The sequence below is a fragment of the Gracilinanus agilis genome, chromosome X (genome assembly GCF_016433145.1).
Source record: "Gracilinanus agilis isolate LMUSP501 chromosome X, AgileGrace, whole genome shotgun sequence".
Lineage (NCBI taxonomy): Eukaryota > Metazoa > Chordata > Mammalia > Didelphimorphia > Didelphidae > Gracilinanus > Gracilinanus agilis.
In genome coordinates, this window is record NC_058136.1 from 13,207,095 (window position 1) to 13,219,346 (window position 12,252).

The 12,252-nt window shown below is 44.5% G+C and overlaps 1 protein-coding gene across 1 annotated transcript in view; it reads left to right on the forward strand.

Moving 5' to 3' along the window:
• Positions 1-131: 131 nt before the first annotated feature.
• The window catches only part of OCRL (OCRL inositol polyphosphate-5-phosphatase), a gene marked incomplete at its 5' end in the record, with an annotated part of 57,227 nt that continues 45,106 nt past the window's right edge, over positions 132-12,252 (forward strand). Inside the window, 3 exons of the mRNA XM_044682946.1 lie at positions 132-214; positions 6,657-6,736; positions 10,831-10,869. Coding sequence (XP_044538881.1) covers positions 132-214; positions 6,657-6,736; positions 10,831-10,869 — 202 coding nt within the window. The remainder of the gene's footprint in view (positions 215-6,656; positions 6,737-10,830; positions 10,870-12,252) is intronic.

Consider the following 12,252-nt stretch of genomic DNA (forward strand, 5'->3'; position numbering starts at 1 on the left):
ACCGGGCGGGGGAGGGGTGGAGGGGGCAAGCCGCCTAGGGCAGCCGGCACAGCTATTGGGGGGGGGGGTTTCACACGGGGTGGGGGCCTGCCTCGGCTTTGAGCTTGTAAGTCCCTTAACTGCTCCCCCTTCATACAATCGAGGGCTGGGAGCTGAAGGCCGCTGAGCGCGAGGCCTGCCGCCTGACCCTGGTCCGAAGGGGCGTACAGTCTGAGTGAGTAGCCTTGGATATCGGGCCGGATAGGGACGGGAACCCCCACTGGGCCCCGGGCACCCTTCGCAGGCCGAGGCTGTGCCCGCTGGCCAGTCAGCGGCGGCCAACCCCGGGCCCGGCGCCCGGGCCCAGGGTGAAGAGTTAGCGAGGAGGGTTTGGGCGGGGCGGGGCGCGGGTAGGGAAGGGGAGGAGGAGGAGGGATGGGTAATGGGAGGGAGGAGAAGCTCCCGGGAAACATTTTGGAAGGCCCCTTTACCAGCCCATAAGGGTACCCCCTCCATACCCTCGAGCTCATATAGGAATAAGGATTTTAGAGCTGGGAGGGACCTCCAAGATCTTGGACCCCAACACAGTCATTTTACACGAGGAAACTGAGGCCTAGAGACATTAAAAGACTGAGCCAATGGCATCACTGAAGTGGAACTAGATGGGAATCCAGGTTTTCCTGACTCCAACCAGAGCTTTGTATAGTTACACCTTGCTGCCAAACTCATTCTACTGAGGGAATGAAGCAGGCCCAGGAAAGGGGAAGGGACCATAAATGGTAATAATAATAATAATAATAATTATTATTATTATTATATTATCTCAATTAAACTTCACAGCAGCCTTGTTGGAAAGCGTTATTATTATCTCTATTTGACAGACACGGGAACTGAGGCAAACAAGTGACTTGCCCAAGGTCATACACAGCTAGTGTCTTGGGACAGGATTTGAACTTGGGTCTTCCAAACATTGCACTTTGGGCAGTATAATCTACTTAGCCACCTAGCTGCCTAGGTCTCAAACTGGAAGAGACCTCCAATAGCATCTAAATTAGTTTGCCTCCCCCCCTCTTATTTTCCAGACCAGGAAACTGATTAATCAGTGGCAGGAGAGACCAACCACCAAAGGTCACATAAGGACAGTGTTAGAGATAAAAAGGGAACCTAGAAGTGTCCATTTCTTTAATGTAACAAGCAGAAAACCAAGGTCAAAAGTATAATTAGGTTCTTGCCCTGCCACACTGGACATTTGGCCTTGAGTCACTTAGTATTAGTAACAGTAACAACAAATTGCTTTTTTAATCTCCCCCTCCCTTTTTCTTTTGTATGGATTTGTGGATTTATTTTTTAAACCCTTACCTTCCATCTTGGAATCCATACTCTGTATTGGTTCCAAGGCAGAAGAACCATAAGGGCTAGGCAATGGGAGTTAAGTGACCTACCCAGGGTCACACAGCCTAGGAAGTATCTGAGGCCAGATTGGAACCCAGGACCTCTCATCTCTAGGCCTGGATCTCAATCCACTGAGCTACCTAGCTTCCCCCAGGACTTGTTATTTCCTAAAGAACTTTCTTTCTACATTGGGAATCAGCCATGGTCTGAAGCCTAAAAATCCTGAGAAAGTTGCTTGGAGTCACTGACCCTTAAGCGATGTTCAGGGTCATGCAACTACTCTGCCATGGAAGGGACTTTGAACCCAAGTCTTTCCAATTTAACTCTGGGCCAGCTCCAAGCTACCAAGTGATCCACGTTTTTATATTGCCTTATGATTTCTTCCAAAGTGCTTCCCTCAGGGAACTAGGTGGCAACAGTGGATGGAGCAACAGGCCTGGAGTTGGGAGGACTTGTGTTCAAATGTGGCCTGGACAAGTCACTTAATCTCATTTGCCTAGCCCTTGCCACTCTTGTGTTTCTAAGACAGAAAATAAGGGTTTAAAAAAATTTTGCTTCTCTCACACCCTTGTGAGTAGGTAGTATAAATATTCCCATTTTACAAGTGAAGACTGAGTCTTAGGAAGGGACAAGTCACATAAGGATAACATCTGATATTCCTTGGAGGTTTATTGGTTTTACTGATAAGAAAACAGTCTCAGAGAGGCTCTTATCCCACTTTATAATAATAAAAAATAATAATAACATCTAACTTTTTATTGCCCTTTAAGGGTTATCAGCATAATGCAAGTATCATCATCCCCATTATACAGGTGAGAAAATGGAGGCACTCAGAGAGTAAGTGACTTAACCAAGGTCACTGTGGTAAGTGGCCAAAACAGAATTCAAACCCCAGTCCTCCTGATGCAGATTTCCTATTCCTTCCACTAATAACCTTGATGTCCTTGGTTCTCAGTTCCCATGTCAGGGCAATAAGAATGCTAATACCGCTCCACCTTTCTTGGCCTTCTTGGTGGATGGTGTACATAAAATGAGATAATAGATGGGAAGATGTTTGGGAAAAGCTTCAAAGTGCCTTCAAAATGTTAGCTTTAAGAGAGCAGGCGTTTCCGTCCTTAAATCTGGTGTGAAACTTAGAAACTCCTTTAAATCCAGATCTTTGATAGCAAGACGGTGCCTTCTGCATTATTGCTCTTTTCAGTGTTGGTCCTGAGGTCACGCAGCCAGTGGAAGTAATAGAGCTGAGACTTGGGCCCAGGTCTCCTGTGTTCCCAGGAATCCAGGGTTTTTCCCCACTAAGAGAGGACTAATAAGTAACTCTGGCTAAGTGACTTGGGGGCAAAATACTCTTACTAGCTTTGCCCAGTGGTTGCTTGACAAATCCTGGTGACTTCTCAGAAGGCCCATCTGGTGAGCTCTCGCTTTGGCTGCCAGCTTCATCCCCATTGCTACCTTATCTATACTCAAAATAGTGACCACAGTCATCAGCATTACCTATGCCAAGGGCCCTAACTGTTCCCCCAGGCAGAACTTTAGGAGGTCTCCATGGTGACCGCTAAACATGGCATTGGCTCTGAGCTGCCCGCCTCTCTGTCAGCTAGGTTGTGCTGCTGCCATCTCTCCTTAATCCTCTACTCTCTGCTTATGTGCTCCTCAAGTTGCCTTCCAGTCCCCTTAACGTCGAGATCATGTCTCACCTGCCTGCCCCTCTTGGTGACCTCATCCAGGACTACAGCTGCTCTTCTAACCAAGCCTGGGTTGACCCAGTGCTGTGCCTCAGTAGGCACTTGTGCTCTGGGACGTCTCGAAGGATCTCTGATCTTGGTCCGCACTCCCCCGTGTCATTCTCAAGCCTGTCTTTCAGTAGGTTCAGACATCTTTCAAGACTGCTTTAGCTCCTTTTGCTCTGACTCCAAGTGAGTTCAGGCTGTGGTGTCTTGGGGGGATTAGCATGGTTCAGGCTTAGATTTCCTATTTAGCTGCCCTGAGAGTGCCCAGAGCCTGAATGAACCGATTCACCCAAGCCAAAATCACAGGAGATCCATTTGCATCAGAAAGTTATTCCATGATTATCATCATCAATAAAACCAAGGCACTTTTTTACTATGTCCCCCACACCAGAGAGAAGGAGAACATTGATTGACATAGAAAAGGTTCTGGGGGTGGGAGGGGGCTCAGTGGATTCAAAGTCAGGTCTAAAGAAAGGAAGTCCTGGGTTCAAATGTGATCTCAGACATATCCTAGCTGGGTGACCCTGGGTAAGTCATTTAACCCCCATTACCTAGCCCTTACCTCTTTTCTGCCTTGAAATCATTACTCAGTATTGATTCTAAGAGGGAAGGGAAGGGTTTTTCATTTAAAAAAAAAGAAAAAGTTTCTTTGGCTGGCCCTGGCTCTCCTTAGAACAATGGCAGCTGGCCATCTGTAGAAAGTACATTGCTTAAATATATGTTTACAGTATTTGATAGTTAGGAAGTTCTTTTTATTAGTGTACACCATATCTCATCTGGGATAGGGAGGACAGGATTATCTCTGTCTCCCCCCAGCCCCCAGTAAAAAACCGAAAGCCCCGGACACAAGCTTTAGTGACTTGTCCTAGGTGGCCTCACTAGTAAGTACATGAATAAGGACTCAACTCATCTCTTCTGGTTCTTCTCACTCTACCACGCTATCTCACATGTCATTCTTTTTGCTTTAATGATTATATTTACACATTCTTATGTTTGCTTATTATAACATTCAAATATAACCTTATTCTTCATTCAAACTATACTATTTCTATATTATTGTAAATGATAATGGTATACTATCCATGTGTGTAATAGATTATTAATAAAATGGCATTATCAATTAATGATGGTATAATATCTAGGTATACTATCATATAACTAATAATATGATATGTCATTAACAATACTGTTATAATATTATGATTCTATATTTTAAAATTATTTCTAATCGATTCTTCCGCTTACTCAGAAACTGAATGAGTAGAACCAAGTTAGTGTGAGGTAACTGTGTGGTCGGAGCTAAAGGAGCTAGAGGGTCTTGAAAGATGTTTCCTTTCGGCCACGGCGAACACTTCCAATTCCATCACTGAAAACATTTTGGTGACCAGATATTTACGTCTACCAGTTACAGACAGTACGGGATAAAAATCTGATCTTCACTTGCCCAATCCCCTTCTTTCTGGATGCCATAAGAACCACTTATGGTTCTTGGCTTATGGCTATTCTTGTCATTAAAATAATAAGTACCCTTTAGCTCAGGAGCTTTTCTTAACATGCTACCAATTCTCAAGGCGTCCGTTATTTTTCACTGATTACAGTTGAGGTTGGTTGTCCTATCCAGGACATTGGGAAGCTGTTTATCTCATCATTATCCATTTCCTCAATCTCATCGGATAAGGAAAGGGTTTCTAAAAAGTTTCCCTATGGAAAGTCCTACCTCCCAGGAGGCCAAGGCTTTGAGCACAATCCCGAAAGAGAGTAGTCATCTTCATATGACGACTAGTCTCTTGAAATGGAGAAAAACTCATCTCCTAAAGGCTGGCTGAGAGGGAAGGGATGAACCTTTTTTTTGTAGGGGTCCTGGGGCTTGAAGACCATTCTTCAAAGGGGTGGAAGTTGTGATCAGCGAGAATTGGGGAAGCCCCCTCATTAATGAAATCCCATCTCTTGGGAGGACTGCCAGTCTAGGTTGGGATCAAACCTTTTAGTTTATCTTCTGCCTAGAACAAGGCTGGCTTTCCATTGATCCTTCTCAGGCAGGTGAAATTTGGTGTATTTCAATCTGTTCTAGAGCCTCTTGCTTGGTTCCACTGCTCACAGTTCTTGCTTCCTTATGACACATTCCTTTCTCTTTTTCAGTTTTGACTTTCTCCTTTAAAAGGATTAGGACTAGATAGCTTCTTGCCTCCCTGTTTCCTGGGCTTTACTCTTTACCTCAGGGCTATTTATATTGTTTAATGAAGGCCTCAAAGATGATAGCCCCATTGGTGTGTTTCTGTAGCTTCCTAGCAAGCTTCTGAGCTGACATTCTTTCACCTCTGAAGTGTCTTATTTTAATAGCAGAGTTCCTCCCCACCCTTAACTTTTTGCCTGCTTTCTGGTATCCATCTCTTCTCTACTTCTTTCCCAGACCTTCACATTTAGCAGCATCCCCTTATTAGGCGAGCCGAATCAGGAAAGCAAAGGCAGAATGAGAATTCTTCCCACAAATCTGGCTAGGCAATTTCTCTCCCCCTGGAGTATTGTAAAGCCTAACAGATGTTTAAAGCAAAACAAAAAATCTAAAGGGGAAAACCATAAGAAGACAAAATGGAAAATTAACCCTGGAAAACAATTTCACTTTTAAATGAGGAGAAATGAACAATTTTAGCAAGTCCTTGAAGGATGGCTCAAACTGACTGCCGAACAATAGGCCAAGTGGCAATATTACTAAGTGATACCTTGATTACAGGCCATCTGCTTCATAGGTTCTTGTGTCTGGTGTGTAGTTTATAGTTCTTGTATCTAATTCTAGGGCCCCAGGCTCAGACCAAGCATTTATGTTGACACAGGCATATACCCCGCCCAAGATCCTCACATTATGAAAGAATAGTGGTTGGGCCAATGTTATGCGGGGTACAGAAGTATAAAACTTGACTTATACTAACGTTTAGCCTTGGGAAGTGAGAGACAGGAATTTGCTTGTTCCGTTTATATATTTGGCAAACATGTCACATGGCTTAGCTCATAAACATTTCGAGGGTGAGGACCTGCAGCAGTGTTCTTGATATCATCCATGATGCTGTGGATTGTCAAAAGCGACCCCTCAAGGCCAACCCTTTGGGGCCATCCCTAGCTGTCAGTGCTGCCGGGTCACAGTGAACCAACCACATGCAGGAAATCTAACTTTTAAAAAACCAAGAGCTCCTATTTGTGGCCATGATGTGATGAATGTAAATTCTAAATGCAAACCTAATGTTGGAGAGGTGGTCCAGTGTACCGGAAAGAGTGCTTGATTTGAAGTCAGAAGATCTGGGCCGAAGGGGCCCAGCTTTTCACTTTGATAAGAGTTGTGTTGTCATCTCTCTCAGCTTCAGTTTCCCCATTTATAACGATAATAATACATTAATGATACCATGTTAGCTCCTTCCTGGGGGACAAGGCTCAAGGGAGGTCGTGTATCTGAAGGACTTTATCTCCCCTTAAAGAACCACAGAAGCGGGGGCTATTACTTGGTACTTTTAACATTTTGCATTGCTTGTTTGCTGCTCTTAGATCCATCCTTCTGTTTCCTAGGTTAATAATCCAGTATTATGAAAAGGAGATGCCCACACAAGATGTCATTCCTATTAATAGCCACTTTAAATGTATACAAGGTATGCACTTTGATTACCTAGCCACTTGTGTAATTTTCCCTCTCTGGCCATTATTGTCTTATCTGGCATCACATACACTCAAAACCAGTCACAGTGAGTGGCGAACAAATGGATCAGGATAGAACAGCCCACTCACCATTAGCAGGACATGTGCTTAGAATGATCTGGCCAGGGGAGGTTTTAAGTGGATTGAACCTCCTCTTCCCCTACCTCACTCTGGGACCCTTTCTTGTTGCCTCATTGTCTAGGCTTAAGAAGGTATACTGTCTGTGGCCAGAGACCAGAGCTTCGCCCTTGGAACTGTCCCTTCCCTTCACAGCACATCTTTCGCGTGTGATCTGCCATTTTTACTTCTGTAGCATCCCTCCCATTTATCCCTTCCTCTCTATTCCCATGGCCAACACAGTTGTAGGAGACCTTGTTACCCACCTGCTGGTCTGGGCCAATTTACATTTTTTAACCCTTACCTTCTGTCTTAGAATCAATACTGAGTTTCGGTTCATAAGCAAAATAGCGGGAAGGGCTGGGCAATGGGATCACACAGCTAGGAAGAATCTGAGGCCAGATTTGAATGAAGGTCCTTTCACCCAAGGCTGGCACTCTATATGCTGTGCTACCTGCCTAGCTGCCCCCATTCTAATCAATTTTTCCAGGCCCCTCTCCAAACTGTCCTTCACGGCATAGCTAAACTAATCTTGCTTAAGCCCAGATCTGGTCATGCTAACTCCCATGTGCAAACATCTTCAATGGTTTGCTTTTGCCCAATGCATGAAGGTCAGACTCTTAGGTCTGGCATTCAAGGCCTTCCCAAATTTGCCACTGCCCTACTTTCTAGCTCATGTTACTCTCTCCTCTACACACGCTCCACTTCATTCAATCCATACCGTCCCATCCTGTGAGCCGCCCCCCCCCCATGCTATCTGAGCTCTATCTACTCTGGGCTCACATTGTTCCTTATCCAAACATTCCATCTGCCTCATCATGCAGCATGGTGCCTAGCACGTTGCAGGCATCAAATAAATGTCTGTTGAATCGCAGTGAGTACTGATTAACCCGCATGTAAATTGGACCCCCAGAAAACTGAACCTGCTGTACTCATTGACACAAACCATTGGTTTGGCCCCTGCCTGAGAGTGTCAGCATTTGATCTAGCTTGCCATTCTTCCCATCACATGACATTCCAGCCCTTTGGGAGCAGGGAGGAAGAATGCCCAGCCCTGCTAAAACACCTTGCAGTCTTGCTAAACCTTAATACTGATGAATCCCGGGGTAAGTCCATTCCAGGGGAAAAGTGCTGGGGCCTTCATTCCTTGGAATTCCTAGCTAGGGTTCGAGAATAGACCTATCTGTTATTTCATTTTCAGCATGTACTCATTCTGTAGCCTCAAGTTGAACTGAGCTAGGCAGCTGGGCAGTTGAGGATGTTCTTACAGTGTCTCCTTTGGGCCCACCTGAGTTAGCAGGCAGGAAGGAGCTTAGTGTATCACTCATTGTCTCCGGGGATCTTTTAAGAGACCCCTGGCTAGACTGGGTTAGCTTCCACAGAGTACTGCCCTCAGCACAGCACTGAAGAAATCAGACCTACTTGGCTGTCCAGCTGGTGCTTTAAGCCAGACTCCTTTGTGCCTTGCTATGTGTTTATCTTGTCTTCCAAGTGGGGCATATCCTTGTTCTTTCCCATAGCCCCTCACCCTATTTGGCCAGGGGACAAAGCCAGAGAGAGCTCTAGGACTAGATCAGCTTCCAGCAAGCCCTGTGTTTCTTCTCCAGCCTCAAAGGTCAACAGATTTCAGGGAGAAGAAGTGAAGTGCAAAGTTTTGAAAATTCGTGATATTTTTGCATTTCTTCTAGAGGCTTTCCAAACGACTATCAGTCTAGAGCAGGGCTTCTTAACCTGGGGATCATGGCCCCGGAGGGCTTTCTGTGGCTAGATTTCAGGGAATCTGCTTTTGGAAGGGGGGGAAATGACAGTTTTACTTTCACTAACCTCCGAGAAAAATTTAGCATTTCCTTCCATTATGAAATATTTTGAGAAGGGGTTCGTAGGCTTCTCCAGACTGCCAAATGGGCCCATAACAAACAAAAAGCTTAAGAACCCCAAGCCTTTGGGAACACCAGAAACTTCTTTAATGATCTTTACTTTTTCCAGAGCCTATTTACTTGCCAATTTGTATATTATTTATACAAGTTCTACTTTTGAACATTGCTTAAAAGCTTCAGTGTGCCCAGAGCTCAGCTCTTTAATGCTTGTATTCATTCCTTGGGGCGGGGGAGGGGGCAATTTTATTGTCTTAGGGCATGGACCCAAATTCAGGATTGTCTTTAGACCACTCTCTCTGAGGCTGGATATTCTCAGGATCACCCTCCAGCCACCTCACTGGCTCTTGGTCACAATTCAGTTCCAAAAACATTATTCCAGCCCCTCTGTTGGTGCTGGGTAGGACCAGGGGAGAGAGAGCTTAGATGGGGCAAGGTCCCTGTCCACCCAAACCTCACCTTTTATCCAGGGAGATGAGGCATCAACTCAGGGAACTGAATGAATGGAAAAGAAGGCCTACCATGCCTATGCATAATGCACAATAAAATACACATGAGAAGCGAGAAACGAAAGCTTATATGAGGCAGAAGATTGTGTGTCTGGAGGAAAAGGACATCACTAAGTTGGTGCAGGAAGGGCTTCTTTGGGGAAGAAGCGGGGCACTGCAGTTGGCTTTCAAGGTGAGGTAGAAATTCAGGAGGCAAAGAGAGGGAGGGGTCGAGGGCCAGGAAGCACTGGGCAAAGAGGCAAGAAATCTCAGGGGGCAGAATAGACCAGTTTAGCTGGTGGCATATGCAACCGAAGGAAATGATCCAACTTAATGTTGCAAAAGTCAGATGCCACCAGATAGTGGGGGGCCTTGAATACCAGAAAGGGGAAATTTTAACTGTACTTGTTGGGCAATAAGGGAACCACTGGAAGTTTATTGAAGAAGAGAATGACCGATATACAAAAAGATCAAATGAGTGCTTTGCGAGTGCTAAAGTACCAGGTCAGAGATAATAACAGCAATGGGCCGTCCTGCACTCAAGGTCATATGATCAGGAGGCAAACTTAGGGTTACCACTAGGAACAAAATTAGGGTTCAGAGGCTTAAGAAAGACCTTCTAGATGGCTCACTGGATGGAAAGCCAGGCCTAGAGATGGGAAGTCCTGGGTTCAAATGTGACCCCAATTACTTCCTAGCTATATGTCTCGGAGTGAGTCACTTAACCCCCATTGCCTAGTCCTTGCTGCTTTTTTACCTTGGAACTAATATACAGTATTAATTCTAAGACAGAAGGTTAAGGGTTTAAAAATAAATGTCCTAAAACTTATAGTGTAATTATGGGGATAAAAAGCAAGGACACCTGGCTCTAACTTACAGTAGTACTTGTGCTTAGATCTGAAAGACCTAGATTCAGGAAGCCAAGTGAGGGAGGAACAGACAGGTACCATGGTTCTAAGAGAGGCCAGAGTCCAAAGACTCAACAAGCAGCCAGAATTAAAAGGGAGCTCTGCTCCTCAGGAAGGGGCGAGTGACTGATTGGCTGCTCTGAGGTCACAGGTGCTAAACATAGCCAGAAGACAAGAGGAAACCTACAGAAGAACCCTGCTCCTAAGTAGCTTGGCTCCCTTGGAAGGTCTTTACAGATTGGATTGGGGTTACGACAGAAATTTCTGGCCTTCTGAGGTCCCTTATTTACCGTTAATCTCTAAATTCGTAGACAACCAAGCCAAAGAACTAGAGGCTGTTAAATCTGATTATTTGGTTAAGGGGAATGTAATTTCTCTTCATTTGAATTTACACTAGTGGTTTCTCCTACTGTATGAGCTCATCCTCCGAAAGGTGGCTTGTTTCGAAGATTCCCTCTGCTCATCCATCCAGCTAATTTTTCCCTTAGTTGATCTGTGTCTCAGGAGCCTGGGTACCTTCCCCAAAGGTCAAGGGTTTTCTCGATGACTTTCCAGATATGAATGATTATTGAAGACAGAATGGTTTTCTGAGTTGGGTATGTTATTCTTTAAATGTTTATAAATGATTTGTTCCCATTACTAATTCGAACTTTCCCCCTAGAAGCAGCAGAAACTCTACTGATTGACATAGCAGCCAACAGTGAGTATTTTCTTGAATAGAATAAATTTGGGCTAATAGGCAATAAGTATTCACTCAATTAGACATTTTTTATGAGGAAGACAGTGAAAGAAATGTGGTATCATTCCCTCTAACCTCTTAGCCTCTGTTCTGCATCTTTTTAAGACAACTGTACAAATTAGTACCAGATCAAATGGTAGCAGAAAACTTGGTTGAATGTAAAAGAAATTAACTGGGAAGCAAGAATTTTAGTAAAAAGGGCAGCTGGCTCACCTGATTGAGAGCCAGGCTTAGAGATGGAAGGTCCTGAGTTCAAATGTGGCCTCAGACACTTCCTAGCTGAGTGACCCTGAGCAAGTTACTTAACTTCATTTGCCTAACCTGATACTAATTCTAAGACCGAAGGTAAGATTTTTATTTTGTTTGGGATTTCTTTAGAAATCCTTTCCTTTTGTCTTAGAATCCACACCAAGGGAGAAGAAGATAAGAGGCTTTTTGTGTGTAGATTTTTTTGAAGAATTTTAGTAAAATTGGAAAATAAGACTCTTCTCGAAATTCCCTCAGACTACCAGCATTTGTTGCTTGGAACCAAATTTCTGTATGAGCTTTCTTTAATTTGGCTCTGTATTTTACCTTCTCTTACCTGGGTTTTTTCCTTGGCTCATTAGTAGATAATTCTATTTTCCTTTTCATATTGTCTTTGGGGTCTATAGAGGCACTGAAATTTCTCTCAGGTGCCCCCTTTTCTCCTTTTTTTTAAACCCTCACCTTCCATCTTAGAATCAATATTAAGTATTGGTTCAAAGGCAGAAGAGCAATAAGGGCTAGGCAATGGGGGTTAAGTGACTTGCCCAGGGTCACACAGCTAGGAAGTGCCAGCAGTCAGATTTGAACCCAGATCCTCTTGTCTCTAGGCCTGCCTCTCTGTCCACTGAGCCACCCAGCTGCCTCGCCCATTTTTGAAGCCTTCCTCTTTCCTTAGGAGTCTGTATCCAGGAGGGAGGGAGCTTTGTCTCTTTGGAGTTTTCAAGAATACATTCCTCTGAGTTCCCCAGCAGGCTGTTTTTCATTGTTTACCATTTTTTCATTGTAATGTGTTATGGGGAGGAGAAAAGTCAATAGTTGGGAGGGTACTGTGGGACAGCAGATCAGGCCACTGAGTGTGAATCAAAGGGGCTACTTGTACTTCAGTTCCAAAAACATTATTCCAGCCCCTCTGTTGATCCAGTGGTGTGAGACACTGTCCTAGAGGAAATGGGTTATATATACATGCTCTGGTCTAGACACAGTTTAGTAGTGTCAGAGTGTAATGGCTTGGGTAGCCGCCATTTCCGTAGGCCCCTTCCAGTTCTGATATTGTGATACTCTTGGCATTTCGGGGTAGTGTTGCTGCTCTTCCCATTT